The 17,375-nt window shown below is 43.5% G+C and overlaps 1 protein-coding gene across 1 annotated transcript in view; it reads right to left on the bottom strand.

Annotated features, from left to right (window-relative positions):
- Positions 1 to 17,375, bottom strand: part of ACOXL (acyl-CoA oxidase like) — a 322,912-nt gene that overhangs the window by 233,439 nt on the left and 72,098 nt on the right. Inside the window, exon 10 of the mRNA XM_035001042.1 lies at positions 7,684 to 7,718. Within this exon, the coding sequence (XP_034856933.1) occupies positions 7,684 to 7,718 (35 nt within the window). The remainder of the gene's footprint in view (positions 1 to 7,683; positions 7,719 to 17,375) is intronic.

The raw sequence follows: 17,375 nt of genomic DNA, 5'->3' as shown, positions 1-17,375 counted from the left end.
CCCTACCTCTCTTTCATTCAAGTTCACTGAGGTTTAATTCCCTTACGGTAAAATTCACCTGTTTCAGATGTTATAGTTCTATAGAAAAAAATATACAGTCATGGAACCCTCACTACCAAGATTAAGAATATGCCTATCACCAACCCCCCTCCCCCCCCGCCAAATTCCTCATACCACTTTCTAGTTAACCCCTACCCCTACCCACTTTTCTTCCCATAGTTTTCCCTTTTCCAGAATGTCATGAAAAAAGAATCACACGGCATGTGCACTTTGGAGTCTGGCTTCCTCCACTCAACGTGATGCCTTTTTATTGCCGAGTAATATTTCACTGTGCAGATGGGCCACAGTCTGTTTATCCAATTCAGGTGAAGGGCATTTGAGATCGTTTTCACTTTCGGGCTATTGTGAACAGAGCTGCTATAGACATTTGCATAAAGTCTTTGTATGGGCACATGTTTTCATTTCTCTTGTGTCAGTGCTACCTGGGAATATAGTCACTGGGTCATATGGTAAGGTGATGTTTAACATTATAAGAAACTCAAAGGATCTTCCAAAGTGGCCACACCATTTTGCTTTCCCACCAACAGTGTAGGAGAGCTGTAATTACTCCATATCTTTATCAGCACCTTCATACTGTATTGCCAGGATTTTGTGGTTTTGTGTTTTATTGTTTTGGGTTTTGTTGTTGTTGTTGTTGTTTTGGTGTGTGTTTAAGCCATTCTGATATATGTGTAATAGTATCTCATCATGGTCTTAATTTGCATTTCCTTAATGACGAACGATGCTGAGCGTCCCTTCCTGTGCTTATTTGCCATCTCTTGTACCTCTTTTGCCATCTCTTATGTGTCTCTTCTTTGGTAAAGTATCAGCTCAAGAGTTTTTTGGCCCACTTACTAAATTGCTATCTTGTTAAAGGTCTGTAAGAGTTCTACTCATATTCTGGATACAAGTCCTTTATCAGATATGTGTTTTGAAAATATTTTCTCCTGGTTTGTGGCTTGTAGTTTCTAGCAAGTGGTTTTCACAGAGCAGATGTTTTTAATTTTGATAAAAATCCATTTTACCAACTTTTTCTTTCATAGTTTATGCTCTTTGTGTCCAAAGCAATCTTTGCCTTGCCCAAGGTCACAAGGATCTGCAGCTATGTTTTCTTCTATAACGTTTTCAGTTTTAGGTTTTATTTTGTGCACGTGACCCATTTGTGTTCATAACTGTGCATGTTGTAAGGTAAGGGTTGAGGGTTTGGGGTTTTTTTCTTTAAAGGGTGTTCAATTGTTCCAGTACCATTTATATCCATTCTCCACTGAATTATCTTGGTGCTTCTGGTGAAAATCAATTGATCAGATATGTGTGGGTCTGCTTTCAGATTCTTCATTCTGTCCGACTGGCCTATCTGTCCTTTGACCACACTGCTTTGATTCCTATGTAAGTCTTGAAGCCGGGTAGTGTAAGTCTTTTAACTCTTTCAAAATTGCTTTGGCTAATCCAGGTTTTTTGCCTTTACATATAAATTTTTTAATTAACTTGTCACTCTTTGAATTAGCTTACCATTATGCAAAATATTTACATTTACGTTTCTATGTTTGAATTGGGGTTTTGTCAAATCTCTGGATCAATTTAAGTTAGGTGCCTTGCCCTTTTGAAAGTAAGGGAATGGTCATTCTTCAGAGATACCATAAAGGAAAGACTGACCAGTTCCTTCCAAACTCACCCACCCAGGATGGCTTTGCCAAATGGCCTTGGCTCTAAGTGCTGGGTTGTAGAGTCCACATGTTCTGATGTGGGAGGGGGACAAGAATGCAGTCTGCCTCTCCAACCTGCTCCCTGGTATAGAAACGAAAAGACGCAAAGTTGAGGTCAGCCCTGAGCCCTAACAACAGAAAAGAACATGGTTCCTTGACAAATTTTTGAAAATGAGGTCACATCTTTTCCATCCAAGGAGCCACTGGAGGAGTGGGAGCTCCCTAATGCCGAAGAGAAGAGGCAAGTTAATTCTTCAAAGGAAATAGCAAGAGCAAGGGGTGGAGCAGGCAGGAAGATCAGGGCTGCAAAATATGAGGAGACAGGGTTGGAGAGGAAGTCTGGGATCAGAATTCTGTTCCCTGAGCTCAGACGTGGGTGGAAACTTTTGAGTGGGAGGTGCACAATCAGATCTGTATTTGAGAAAGATTCTCTTACTGGCAGGCAAAATATCCTCCCAGAGACCATCCTGTGGGTGTGGCATCAGACACGTGATAAGCAGGTTTGACTGGGGAAACGGCCGAGAGCCTGGACCAGGATGTCTTTGGAGAATAAGGCCACCAAATTAAAATCAGACAAGGGATTAAAGGGGATGGGAGAGGCACAGGAAGGCACATTCACATACCCCTTACCCCCTGGACCCTGAAAAGCATCTCCCACTCTCCAGGCATATCCACAGCCTTAAGCAGAGCTCTGCTGTAAGAGGCCAACAACATATCTGCAGCGTCGGAGGTCCTCACTGAGTCAGATCACATAATTCAGACACCCTGAGAGTATTCATATTCTGCTCTTCAGGGGCAATATTTTGTGTTAAGGTTATCTTAAAAATGTAACCTTCCAAAAGATGACTTTGCTTTTAAGATTATGCCATTGGGGTTGAATAAATTTCTTGGCAACCTGTGTATAAATCTGGTCAGGACCTCACTGTGAAGTCTGAAAAAGAGACAGATGGAACAGTTGGCCAGAAAGCCCCAGTGACAGAAACAACTATTCCCTGGAAGGGGGGGGAGGGGGGGGAAGGGCAGAAAGACATCTTTGTTTATTTTTACAAAATTTGGAGAACAACAGTGTCCCCCAGCTGTCTCCACAAGATCAAACCAGCTCCAAATGGGAGTTGCTAGGTATTTGCCAACACTTGAAATCAAAGTCCAATAGGCCTGATGGCCCTGTTTCTTGTCTTTCCCTCCCTTTGTATTTCAAGATGACAATTTCATTTGTTCATTGATGCAGGCTGTCCATTCAATAAGCATTCTGATTCATCTATAAACTTCAAACTCCACTCTAATCTAAATCAGAACACAAAAGTACATGACCCCTTCACTTCTTGCTAGGCCCTCTGGCTCATTCAAAGCAAACACCCGAAGGCAGTCTCAGAATGACATTTAATCAAGGGGTCTGCGTTTTCGGCGTAAGGCCATGCCCTCCAAAGTCCAACTCAGGGATCATCAAACTGTCAACTTGCCCACTTCTCTGGGACTGACCACACACAAGCTCCCCAATCCTGCCTTCCCCTGGCCAGCCCTCAGGGAACACCAAAACCTGTTAGGGGGTTGGTACCTGTAACTCCAAAATTAGGGTTAGGGCACAGGCCTGGGACAGGGTACCAAATTTGGCCTTCATTAGGGCCTCTGAGAAATGGATAGAAAAAGTCAGTTGTGGGAAAGAAACATCTTTAGGCTTCATCTAAAAGTCAAACCTCTATGAACTTCCATTTAACTGTAACAGAGCCAAGTGGAAAAGTTGCTTCCCTCCTTATTTATTAAAGAAAGACAATGAACAGGAACAAGAAAGAAAATAATTCTGTTGGGGGCTAGTTCACTGCTCTCCCACCCTGCTTCCATGGGCAATTCTTGGAAACACAGACACAGGGGCCATGTGCAAAAATGGCATGCTGTTGGCTCACGTGGCCTCTCCGTTGTATCAGAGAAGCAAGACCCAAAGTGAGAGGGTCACTTCTGAGCCACTTGGTCTCTGCCCAGGAGCTCCCACCAGGAGGGAGCAGGCTTCTCCAGGCTGCTGCACAGGGACGGACAAGAAGAACATCTAAATCCTCTTTCAGACTTATAGAAAAAGAAAAAAACAAAACACCCACACAGTGGGGAACAATTTCCCCACTGTGTGGGTGGTGGGGCCCCAAGAGCTGTTATCTGCAAAGGGCACTTCTGGGGGTTACCCAGCTGTTACCATGGTGTGGATTCCACTCGAAAACCTCAAGCCAAGCCGTGGGGGAATGAACACTAAGAGGCAATTTTTCCACTCTGTGAAAATGACTTGACTTTACAAAAATAAATTAAAACACCATGATAATAAATGAAATGTGTGCAGGACCTGTTGTCAAATGCAGAGTCGGTCACAGTCGATGCTCCTCCTTGCTTGGCACATCTATGTCATCAGAATATGACTATGTCGTTCTCCACTTCCTGACCCCTCAGCATCTGACCCCACATGACGTCTCACACACAGACGCATACACAGACACACACTCGCATACCACACAACCAAATCTGGCGTTACTGGTCTAGCAGGAGTTAGAGGCTAAACAGCATGTCTGAGGGCAGGGGTGGGAGTTGTTGGGGTGGACAAGTGTTAGTACAGGAATCAGGGGAAAGGATGCTCTAGCTTTCTTCATCATAACAAGGGAGATTTGATGGCTGTGGCAAAAATGCAGATGTATAAAAACAGAACCAGGCATCCTTTGGGCCTTAAGTCCCCCACACAAGGGCTCCCCTGTTCCAGGCTGCTCTGCCCCATGTGTCTATGGCAGGCTGAGAGGCACTGCCTGCCCACCAAGTTCATAGGATTTAGTGATTCCTCTCCTCCTCTGCATACTCATGTCCTTGAAGTCCCTCCCACCCATTCCTAAGTGAACCTATCCTCCCAGTGATGCTGTCGGGAGCCACGTTCACCTCCTCCCTTCCCTTCGTCCCACCTCCATCTACTACAGGATTCTCGCACCATTGCTCTTGGCCCTGGCCCTCCTGTTAGATTTTGGGAAACGGACCTGGTTATTAAAACCTCAAGTCCCAAACCTTGCTTCCAAAATTATCCTTACCCACATGAAGAGGACCTAGGAAGCCCTTAATTCCAGCATCTGGGTTCTGGGTAGACATGACAATAGAAATAGAATATGTTTCTCAATAGCAACTGTGAGCCTTTGAAGGGGACCCAGAACTACATACACATAGGATACAACCCCATTTTAAAAAGTAATCAACAGAAGAACAGTATGACGATTCCTCAAAAAACTAAAAATACAATTACCATATGATCCAGCAATTCCACTTCTGGGTATATACCCAAAAGAATTGAAAGCAAGGTTTCAAAGAGATTTTTAAATGCTCATGTATATAGCAGCATCGTTAACAATAGCCAAAGGCAGAAGCAACCCAAATGTCTACTGACAGATGAAAGGATTAGCAAAAAGTGATATATATATTCATTTATCTATATAGATATATAGATACACACATACACACACACATATGCAATGGAGTATTATTCAACCTTAAAAAGGAAGGAAATCTGACACACGCTACAACATGGATAAATCCTGAGGACATTATGCTAAGTGAAAGAAGCCAGACACAAAAAGATAAATACTGTATGATTCCACTTATATGAGGATCCTATAGTAGTCAAATTCAGAGACATTAAGTAGAATGGGGGTTACCAAGGGCTGGAGGCAGGGAGGGTGGGGAGTTACTGCTCAATGAGTATTGAGTTTCACTTCGGGAAGACGAAAAAGTTCTAGAGATGGATGTGGTGATAGTTGCACAAGAATGTGAATGTACTTAATATCACTGAACGGTATACTTTTTAACCTTTTTTAAGGGTTAAAATAACAAATTTTATGTTAGGTGTATTTTACCAAAAAAAAAAAAAAGTAATCAACAGAAAGACTGAAGCTTCAATTAATCTAAATAAACTAGCAGGATTTTTTTAAAGAAGAGACACAACCAGAAACCCACCCCCTTCATCTTCTTCCTTCTCTTTAAGGACAGAGGTGGGTGACAGGGCCAGGCAACAGGAGGGACAGAAGAGTCTCCACCAACCCAGTGAGGTGTTGGTAACCATACGGAAAGATGCCAGGTGCCTGCCCTGGCCAAGGGCGGGGCGAGAATGAATATTCTCCACAACACAGGCCCGACCCCATTTAAGCACAGGGGCAAAGGCACCATCCAGCCTTCCGTCAGGTCTACCCTGCTCTGCTTTCTTACCTGATTCCCTGATTGGAAAAGGCTGAGAGTTGGCAAAAGTCCCTCAGCCTCACCAAGTATTAAAAAGAAGATCGTAGGAAGGGAAAAATGAAGGGGGGGAAATCCGAGGGGAAGATGAACCGTGAGAGACTGTGGACTCTGAGAAACAAACCGAGGGTTCTAGAGGGGAGGAGGGTGGGGAGATGGGTTAGCCTGGTGATGGGTATTAAAGAGGGCACGTATTGAATGGAGCACTGGGTGTTATACACAAACAATGAATCATGGAACACTACATCAAAAAAAAAAAACCTTTAAAAAAAAATAAAGAACGCTTTCTTCTCAAGCTCCATATAGACTCTGAGTTTCTGCACCAGTTAGAACTCTCCAGAGAGCCACAGAGTAACCTTCCCCATTGCGGGAACAAGCACATGTTTGTTCTCCAAACCAGAGCAAGGCCTTAGCTTTCTTAGGGAAGAGGCACCTTCAGCTCTCCTGCAGAAACAGGCAGCTACTTTTCTTGAGGAGAGGGACTCAGATATGAGGAAAGTTCCACCAAAAGGAAAAGAATGGAAAGGGCAAAATCTGCCCTCCACCCCCTCCACACGCACATCCCCACCAAGTATCCAGCCCACATGAGAGTCCAGGACCTGCTGTCCACACCAGGCTTCCCAGGGGCAGAGCGGTTGTACATCCTGTCAGTCCAGCAGCCTGGCCATGCTGACAAGGGAACAGGTGCTTCTGCAGGACGCCCCACCTGGCCGTGCGCAAGCATCACGCACACCTACGATCCGGGAAGTAATCTGAGCTGCTCTGGAGCAGCGTTCTTCCGAGAGTATCTAGAAACGTCTAGCATGAACACTTTTCTTCCCACACACTCAATGCCAGTTCCAGGTGGTTCTCACCCAGTCCTGCCTTCTTCCTGCTCTACCCCACACGGGGCACCAACAGCTTTTCGAGGCCTCTCTGATTGCCCACTTTGTGGCTCAAGTCAGAGCTGAATGTAAACGAGTACATACAACCTGTTATAAGCATTTTTAGGAGGCAACCTTTGAGGTAACTACAGTTTGTTTGTGGAGAGCTGGCCAGATGTCCCAAGCTGACCGGCGGGTGGCACTTGGGGAGGCTGTGAGCTGTTTGTGTAAAGACAGGGGGGACATTGCTTGGTGCCCCTCCATGGAGACTGGATCTTTAACTAATTCAACATTGTAATACATTTTAATGAATATTAGTACAAGAAACCAACGTTCTTCATAAACATGGTGCACTCGGGGAAAAGGCAGAAATCATGAAGCAAGACAAAAAATGGAGCATTTAGCCATCCTCAGATGACTGTAAGACAAGAGGGGGGGCCCCATGGAGGGGCCAGGGGCTTCACTAACAAGCCTTCACCCAGCTTTCTGTTTGTCTGGCCTCCGCCTCTCATGCAGGACAGCCCTGATTTCTGTTCTTATCCTTAGATGGAATATATTCCCCAGAAATCACTTGTGTCCCTGCCCTACAGCAGTACATTTTTTGTTTTAAAAGAAATGTACTACCTACCACCACTTTTACGTAGAAACCCTATTCCTCCAAATAGCCAGTAATCTCCACCAGTCAAGCAACTAGAACAATTCTAATTGCTGTGAACTGATACCATGGGTAGAGCAGCCACCAAAATTAAGCTCAAAAAACCCACAGACTTAAGCAAACCAAAAGCTATAAACCAGTAAGGTTATCCCTTAAGAGAAAAAAAAAAAATTAACTTTACCTGTGGCTGTAGCGAATGGCTATCGTCAACCCAAGCTGTAATTAAAAAGAGGGGAAAATACATATTAAATAATATTAAGAGTATGCTGAGTTCACAAGAAAATTAACTTATTATGGTCCATTATTTTTTAAACATTTCCTAAAATCTCCTACTGCTTATGTTTCATAAATAACACCTTTTAATGACAGATCTTTAGTTTCAACATAGTTCTTAAAGGACAGCCATATTTTGAAAGGGTCTTAAAAAAAAAAAAAAAAAGAAAGGGTCTTAGAGACACCTAAAATATTTCATGTGTTTCTCAAGTTAGATGGGTGTCTCTCATCTGGAAGACCTTCCATAACAGAGCTTTTTATTTTATTTTATTTTATTTTGCATTTTTTCTTTTTTTCTTTTTTCTTAAATTTTTTTAAATTTAATTTATTTTTTATTGGGGTATAATTAACAAATAAATTGTATATATTTAATGTATACAATGTGATGATTTGATATACATATACAGTGTGAAATTATTACCATACATTATCACATTAATTAACACATCCATCACGTCACATAGTTACCTTTTTTTTCTTTTTTCGGTGAGACCACTTAAGATCTACTCTCTTAGCAAATTTTAAGTATACAATACAGTATCGTTAACTATAGCCACCACACTGTGCATTAAATCTCCAGAGCTCATTCCTCTTACAACTCAAAGTTTATACCCTCTGACCAACACCTCCCCATTTCCTCCCACCCCCAGCCCCTGGCAACCAGCATTCTACTCTCTGTTTGTATGAGCAAAACAGGGCTCTTCCAGCTCTGAGACACAGCCGTGAAAGGACGGGATTCCGTGTGTGGCTGATTCTGAGGTTTGTCGGACCCGGGTCCTGGGAGGAGTTCTTTCCCTACCCCCCTGCCCCAGGAGAGCCGAGTCGAGACCAGGCCATGGGGGACTGACCACCTGAGCCAGTCTTGCCAGGAGGATCTGCACAATCTTCACACTGATTCCATAAGCTCAAGGTCAGCAAATTACGCCTCTGAGGACAGCAAAAAGACCGAGCCTGCCGTACATGGGTGACATCAAGAGAAAGTGTATACCATTGCTGGACACAGTGACAAGTGGAGGCCAAGGGGACACCGTGATTTCCTTTTTACTCTGTGGGGGTGTCATGGAAACCTCTCAAGCATAAGTGGGGGTCGAGTCATACGGCATGGACCTCAGCTAGTTCGTGCAAGGTCAGTAGCAAATTCCAGAAGAGTCAGGCCACACGAGTTCAACTGCTAACTATATGGGCATCAAGTTATTTAAACTCTCAGAGCCACAGTGTTTACAACTATATAATGGGCAAATAATTATTTTCTCATGTAAGCATTAAGCAATTTTTCTATTTTTGTGTTTATACCTGTGTGTGCATGCACACATGTGTGCATACTGCCTATGGAACGGAAAAACTATAAATAGTAACTACCACTACTACCATTATATATGGGCAATACCTCATTTATGAAAATGTTTCCATTTCCCAAAAATTTTTTTAAAGATTTTATTTATTTACTTATTTTAAGAGAGAGAGACAGAGAGAGAGCGAGAGTTAGTGGGGGGGGGGGGCGAGGAACAGAGGGAGAAGGAGAGAGAATCCCAAGTAGACTCCCCACTGAGCACAGAGTCCAACACAGGGCTTGATCCCATGACCCTGAGATCATGACCTGAGCAGAAATCAAGAGTTGGATGCTTATCTCACTGAGCCACCCAGGCAGCCCTTCATTTTCCAATTTAATTTTTAAGTTAGTTCTTGGAACTTAGGAAGTATTTCATCATGTAAAAATGATGATCAGCCTCAACCATGCCTATGAAAGTCTCATCAACCCACTTGTGGCTGAACTATGGCACTACTAGTTTAAGGAACTCACAGCAGTTAAAAATCCAAGCATCATCTGGGCCCAAGTCCTCCTAAGTTGAACCTTCACATCCCCAAACACATCACTGGCAGTTCCCCTGATGTCAGCCCCAGTGGTGGTGGGGGTGGGTGCAGTCTCCCTGGGCAGTGGGAGGGTGGAGGGGGTGACGAAGAGGCATGGGGAGGGAGAGTTAGGAGAAGTAAAATCATTGGGATGAATATAATGTTACATGTCAACTATATTTCAATTACACTTTTTTTTTAAAAGAAAGAAAGCCCAACACTTCGGTCCAGCTTAACACACTGCAGAATCCCCCAGCCACTGTTCGAACAGCTTAGCTCCAGAATAATTTGGCGGTGTGTTACCACCATGCATACCCCAAATGCAGAACCGACATCAGTGAGCCGGGACTCAGGGAAGATAGGCTTAATTTTACAAAAAGATTATCTAGAAGTGAAGGCATGAAATTCATAACATCAAGGTGATTTCATATCACACTCACCTGAATATATTCAATTATCTGTCAGCTGAACCAGGAGTACATCTTTTTGAGATTTAAGCAAATGGAAAAGGAAGATGCCTCAGGGACAATCAAGAATTTAAAGAACAAGGAGGAAATTATTTAGGGAAGGAAATAAAAACAGAAACTGCAGCCAAAAGGTCAGGATGAGCAATTTACGATTTCACGTGCCACGTAACTTTACATTTCCTGGAGTTAAAAAGTTCTGGCTTCCAGTGAGGCTAATTATAAGATAATTTTACCAACCGAATATTTTGATAAGCTTTAGAATACTGCTTAATTGGTGGCTTTTCCACAGTTGAAAGATACGCCTTTGCTAGAGTAGGGAGAGAAAATGGGCGTGGGAGGGACAAAAATAAGAAAAAAGCAGAGGAAGTTTTTCGGTGGTAGCTGTGCCGGTTGAAAGAGGTGGGGTGATAAATCCTTCACAGAGATGGATTTCAGTTAAGCACTTGTATTTGCCTTTTCCTGGCTTCTGAATCCAATATGTTTTATTGTCATTTTAAAAAGGCTATCTTTGTGAAGGAAGAAAGTGCGAATCAGGGAATCCACAGGCCCGCCACAGCATCCCACGGGCCTCTGTGTGAACAGGCCAGGTAACGACATGCCAGGGAACAAGATGATCCAAACCCATGCAAAGGGCCCGGAGCTACATGGGAACAGACTCATGTGGTGGATGGGAACAGGGCACTGTGCACTCATTCTGGAAACAGAGCTTAAACTCCACACGGAATGCACTGGATCTAATTAGGCAGCCCTGACAAGATGCTGGAACGTAGAAAAGGGCTCGTGGGCCTTGCTTTGAAGGCCCAGGTTGGAACATGAGCAAGGAGACTCTTTATGTCTCTTCCTCCTCTTCCTGCATACTCTCCAACCCCAGAGAAGCCAGGGAAGGTAGAAAACTCTCTGAGGCTTCTGTACCATAGCAGATATAAGACAACGGCAACTGTGTCATCTGCTAAGAGATGGGCCAGAGATAATCTTCTGCTCTGGCATTAGGAACCTAGCTAGTCAGGCCTCTCTGAGCCCTCGCCCTTGCTAAGAAGCATCAGCAACTCGGACATGCTTTAAACAAGTCTCACTCCTGCCTGTGTCTGCACAGACATGCATGCAACCATGCACCTGCACACACTTCATAACCAATTTACACATGCACGTGCACACAGATGTATACATATGTGCGCACTGAGACGCAACTTACCCACGTGTGCACACATACTTTTGCATGCATGCATATCCACACTCACACATATGCATGCACATGTACACCCTTCGTGTGTGCACATGCCCCAACAAGCATGTGTTCATATATGCACACACGCATGCACATGCTCACACAGTACTCAGATGCAGACATCTGCGTGCACCAGCACATAGGCACATACACACATTCATACAGACATGCACACATGCACTGACCCACATGCACAGAGATGCTTTGGCATTCAGAGAGGCCCACAGAGCCCCCTGAGACAAAGGGAGGCCTCAGACAATTGACCCTTTTGTTGCTGGTCTCAGCAGGAACCCAGAGGAGAGAGAGGAGGGAGGCCTAGGGGTTGGCCCCCTGACCCCAGCCCTGCCAGGGCTGAGGCCCGGGGACACGGAGGTCAGCTGGAGTTTTGGGCTGCTGCCCTCCCTGGAGAACAACCCCCCAGGACATACTGTAAGTAGTGCCAGAATGCACTTCACAAACCCCCACTCAGAGTCCTTCTTTTCAGATTTACACAATTTGTTAATAACAAAATTAAATCACATTTTAATGGCAAGGAAAGAGTAATTTAACATTTTTCAAAATCTCCACCAGCTACAAAAACCTTTTTCCTGCTGCTTCGGCCTAAAGATGCTCCTTTTCTGGAACAGCTGACTGAGGCAGCTGTTTTGTATCAAGTCTGAAGGTTTTTCGTATGACCCAGGGAGCTCAGACAACAGGCAGACCTTGCTGCATTAAAGAGTAATCTGAGAATAATTTGCCATAAAACCCCCCAAAGTGCACCAGCTGTAGCCGGATACGCCTTATAAAGCACCACGTAGACTGCATGGATCTTGTAAAATAATCATAATAATTTTAGAAAACACATTTTTAAAACACCTTAAAAAAATTTTTTTTTAAGGAAAGAAATGGGTGACACTGTCTTAGGGCACTTCCCTTACATGGGTTCCCTTCCCTGTCCACAGGCTGCCACTAAGCGTCTCTTCCTAACGCCCACTTGACCAAGGGTGCCTGCGTTGTTGGGAACCAGCCCCTCCTTAAAGGTCCACTGTGCTGCGTGTTTATGATGTGCTGTCACACTCACGAGGCAGCCGGGGGCAGGTGAGGAGGAAGAGTCCATTAAATGCCAGCCCCAAAGTGGCCCAGTTGGTGAGTGGTGGTGCTCCAAGTCTGGATCCAGAACCTTCTAGACTGGGGTGATATGCTGGCAGGGGCTACGACCAAGAGCCATGTCCTTTCACAGGGTCAGCTACCAACCAGCCACAGCTCTGATGCTAGCACTCCCTTTTCCTCTGGAAAATCTGGAAACCAAGGGCTTTAGTATGAAAACTCCCATGTTTTAAACGGATTTGAGTATTTTTCAAATAATGTGAGCCAACCAAAATATATCAGTGGAATTTGGCAGGGGGCCCCCAGTCTGCAGCCTCACTTTACACCTTTCCATACTGCCAAGCCTCTCCTTGCGTTCTCCAATCTTCAAATCTGAATTAGTTTGTGACAAATCTAGAAAAAGCTTTCATGTTATTCATGAGTCTTCTTTCCCTTTCCTATAATTATGTGAAGTTTTTTCTTTAGTTTGCTTCTTTTTAAGTTTCATGGGTCCAAAAGGTCCATCACAAAATGAACTCAAAAAGAAAAGTTTGTTGTTTCTTTTCCTCCTTCAGTTTTCAACTATTCCTTCCCCTTTTATGGGAAATGTGGAAAAGGAGCCTGAAGGGGAGAAGAAGAGGCATGGTGTGGACAGAATCCCACACAAACAGAGCCATGGTGTGCTGACACCAGGAAGCCCGCACAGGGAGAAAGTAATCCACCAAATGGTTCCTTAACCCCTTCCCTGGCTATCTTTCCAGACTGTTCTCTCCTGATGATAACCAGGACCCCCTTGTTCCCCACACAAGCACCCTCCAGGACTGCTCTTTCCACAGGCATCACCCTGGATCCTCCTGGCCTCCCATGCCTGACTCTAAAACCCCTGCCACAATTCGCTAGTCCTTAGCCTTGGCATCTATCTAGGGCTTTCTTAGGCACTTGCTACTTCCTCTGAAAAATAAACTGTGCTGAACAGATGCTTATGGTCAGTAGCAATGAGCTTTGTGGTCAAGTTCCCTGATTTTTCTTGCCTTTTCCTCATTGTAAAATGGGGTTGTTTTGGACGGATTAACTTAGACCTCAGAGATGAGGACCAGCAAGGATCCTCGTCTCCCAGAAACTTGTGAGAAATGCAAATTCTTCAGTCCCAATTCTACTGAATCAGAAACTCTGGGGTGTTTTAGCCATTCCTCCAGGGGTAGGTTTAGAAGCACTGAATGAGATGATATATGGAAAGAACATAGCAATATGCTTGGCATAGATGACTCTTATTACCTGCTGTGATGGTGATGATGATGTTATAGCACATAGTAAAGCTAATTTCACTTTACATGCTCTTAATGTCCTTTCAGTGTCCTACACTCAGCTTCAGGGATTGTCATCACTGTGAGTTCAGGCAGGCTCATGCATAGGCCTGAGGTTATGTTTTGGGAAATGAGGCCTCCTGATGCTCCTGGGTGATCACCCACTCACCAGGGAGGGGTGTGTGCACCCTGCTGAGACCCACTGTTTGCTGCCGACCTGTAAGGACATGGCCAGCTTCCTGGAGACCAAGGGTGAGCCTCAACAGGCTGCAGCCCTCCCCTCGCTTTTGCCATTCCTCTCGAAAGAGGGAGAGAACAGCAAGAAAGGCAGGAGGAAGAAAAACAGCAACATATTTTTCATTACTGAGTTTATTTTGTGATGTTATCCTTCCTTGGTCCCTTAAAATTAAAAAAAAAAAACACCTCAAAAAAATCAAGAAAAAGACATACTAACGTTTAGGGAAAAAAAGGGATATGCATAATGTGTAGGATCTTTTCAGATTTGTCAGAAACCTAGCAATTCAGATCTGAAACTTTCAAAACCTGATGTAAAAGATAAGTTGCTAAATCAATGGAAATTAACATTGAACGAACATTGAAATGTAGGCAGCGGTTGTTTAACCAAACTAAGAAAACAGGTTGTTTTTAAGACTCTTAGGCCCCAAGTGACTAAAAAGGTAAGACCAATGATGGTGCTGTTCCTCACTGCTGTCCCCAAGAACCTGAGCCAGACACTATCTTTTTGGACCAAACATCTTGCTTAAAAAACAAGTAGATGGGTTTTCACAAGGACTTGCGTTGGCCCCCAATTTACCCGAAATGAAAACATTTGTTAACCTTGAGTTGCTGTCCCACAGTTATAGAACCGCGGACCCATTCTGCTAGGCATTTTCCAGGGACTGAGCCCCGTGAGCTGTGGGGCTCTGGCAGGTGGAGGAGTCCCCTTCTCTCTACCCTCAGTGCCCTCCTCTGCAGAGGTGATAGTAACTGTAGCCCCCAGGAGACACAGGGGAGGAAGCTCTCAGGGCCTGACAATGGTAAGGGCTTCAGGAGGCTGGCTGTTGTCTTTGTCATTGTAATTAGTGGCCATGTCTATGTCACTGCATTGTGAGTGTGCAGCAGGGCCTCGTTCATCTTTGTGTGCCTGGTACCCAGAGCTGGACAAACAGGGCTGCCAAATAGCTTCATGAACTACTGAATTCACTCCAGGTAGTTCTTCTGATGCTTACAGTTTGCTCATGAACGCATTTTTTTAGGTTTTAGGTTTCAAACAAAATAATTGTGGATTTGGGTTTCTTTGCTTCTCTTGATAGGAACGGTTGGGTATTCGATAACATCATAAACCACACCCTCTTGTCCTAGAAAACCTAACTTCAGTGTGAAAGAAATCAGCATGACAATGGACTTGGATTCTGGGTGCAGCCTATATCACTTTCAGTGGCAAATACTTGGAACGTTCAGTGGCAAATACTATTTAAGTGAAAACTTGATTACTAAGTCAAAGAGTCAGCCAGGAGAGGAGGAGGAGGCTGAAGAAAAGAAAAGGAAATGTACAAAAGGGAAAAAATAGGTGATGCCCTCAAATGCAGACAATAACAAAAACATTTGAGGGCATTTCTAAGGTGGATTTGGGGCTGTTAAATACAAGAAAATGAAAGGCTGTTCATAGCCTGTCACAGCAGCTTAGAGACCCGACCACAGCTTGCAGACCCACTCTGACCCCCCAACCCCCCCCCCCCCGCCGCCAAGCCCCCATCAGGGTCAACAGTAAAACTCCCAGGAAAGGATATCTCTTTTTAATGTAAAATACAAAAATAGTTTTAAGAAGCTTGTTTCAAAGAAAGAAAAACACTTTCCTCCTTCCAGTTTTTACTACTTTCTCCTCTAATCTTTACCAAAAAAAAAAAAATTACACAAAACACATAAACAGACAAACAAAAATTCCTCTGCCCAGGCTTACAGGATATGGGCTAAAACAAGGCATTCCACGAAATATGTCAGCAGCTATTAAAAACAGTATGGTAGGTGCATTATTGAAGAAACAATATATTTTTAAATTAAACTTTTTAGTATGAGATAACTGTAGAGTCATATACAAGTATTAGAAATTATATAAAGAAATAGTATAGGGGAGCCTGGGTGGCTCAGTTGTTAAGCGTCTGCCTTCGGCTCAGGTCATGATCCCAGGGTCCTGGGATCAAGCCCCGCGTCGGGCTCCCTGCTCAGCAGGGAGTCTGCTTCTCCCTCTCCCATTCCCCCTGCTTGTGTTCCCTCTCTTGCTGTGTCTCCCTCTGTCAAATAAATAAATAAAATCTTAAAAAAAAAAGAAAGAAATAGTATAGAGAGTTCCCGTGTATCCTTTGCCCAGTTTTCTCCAATGGTAACATCTCACATAACTATGCTACAATATCACAATGCGTATATTGACATCAATACAGTCCAGTTACAGAACATTTCTGTCACCATAAGGCTCTCTTGTATTGCCCTTATAAATGCACCCACTTCACTCCCACAATCACTCACTGTTTAGCCCCTGGCAATCATCAATCTGTTCTCCATTCCTGTAATTTTTCATTTCAAGAATGGAAATCATACAGTATGTAACCCTTTGGGAGTAGATCTTTTCATTCAGCATAATTCTGTGAAGATTCATCCAAGTGGTTACATGCACCAATAGCTCACTCCTTTTGATTGCTAAGTAGTATTCCATGGCATGGATATACCATAGTCTATGAATCTGTTGAAGGACATATGGGTTATTTGCATTTCGGGGCTATTATAAATAAAGCTGCTACAGACACTTGTGTGCAGGAATTTGCATGAATATAAGTTTTGATTTCTGTAAGATAAATGCCATATAATTTCTATATATGTTTTGTTAGATTTACTCCTAAGCATTTCTTTTTTTAAAGCAATTGTAAATGGTATTGTTTTTTTCAGTGTTCACATATTTATTGTTAATATATAGAAATGCAACCGATCTTTGAATGTTTATCTTGTATGTTGCAGGATATTAGGATATTGTATGTTGATATTAGATGATTATTTATATAATTATAAGGAAAGAAGTCTGGAAGACTACCAAATTATTGCGTGGGAAGTGGTAGGGTAGAAAAGGACCTTCACTCTTTTATACTCTTGTTTAGTGTGTAATTTGAATGTTTTAATATAAGATGGTAGTGAATGGTGAGTTTCAAAAAATATCTAAAAAAGAAAAAAACGGGGAAAAATCACATTGCAAAATGCTATGAACCACATACATTTTTGCATACCCGAATGCCATTTTTATCTTAAGATGCTGTCTTTGTCAGTCTAAAACATGAATGCCTTGACCGGGAGATATTATGAAACTCTGTTCCATCTCCACTCATATTCACACTGGAGAAAAAGGACAAAAATTCAAAACAAAAACTCAAAAAATGAGGTAAAAGAGGGGTGCCTGGGTGGCTCATTCTGTTAAGCATCCAACTCCTGATTTTGGCTCAAGTCATGATCTCAGGGTTGTGAGATTGAGCCCTGCATCAGGATCCACACTGGGCATGGAGTCTGCCTGAGATTTTCTCTCTGCCCTTCTCCCTCTCCCCCTCTCGAAAGAAAGAAGGAAGGAAAGAAGGAAGGAAGGAAGGAAGGAAGGAAGGAAAGAAGGAAGGAAGGAAGGAAGGAAGGAAGGAAGGAAGGAAGGAAGGAA

Source organism: Mirounga leonina, unplaced genomic scaffold (genome assembly GCF_011800145.1).
Source record: "Mirounga leonina isolate KUSES-001 unplaced genomic scaffold, KU_Mleo_1.0 Mir_125, whole genome shotgun sequence".
Classification (NCBI taxonomy): Eukaryota; Metazoa; Chordata; class Mammalia; order Carnivora; family Phocidae; genus Mirounga; species Mirounga leonina.
The sequence above is the reverse complement of the archived record's forward strand: the minus strand, read 5'-3'. Positions and strand labels throughout refer to the sequence as shown.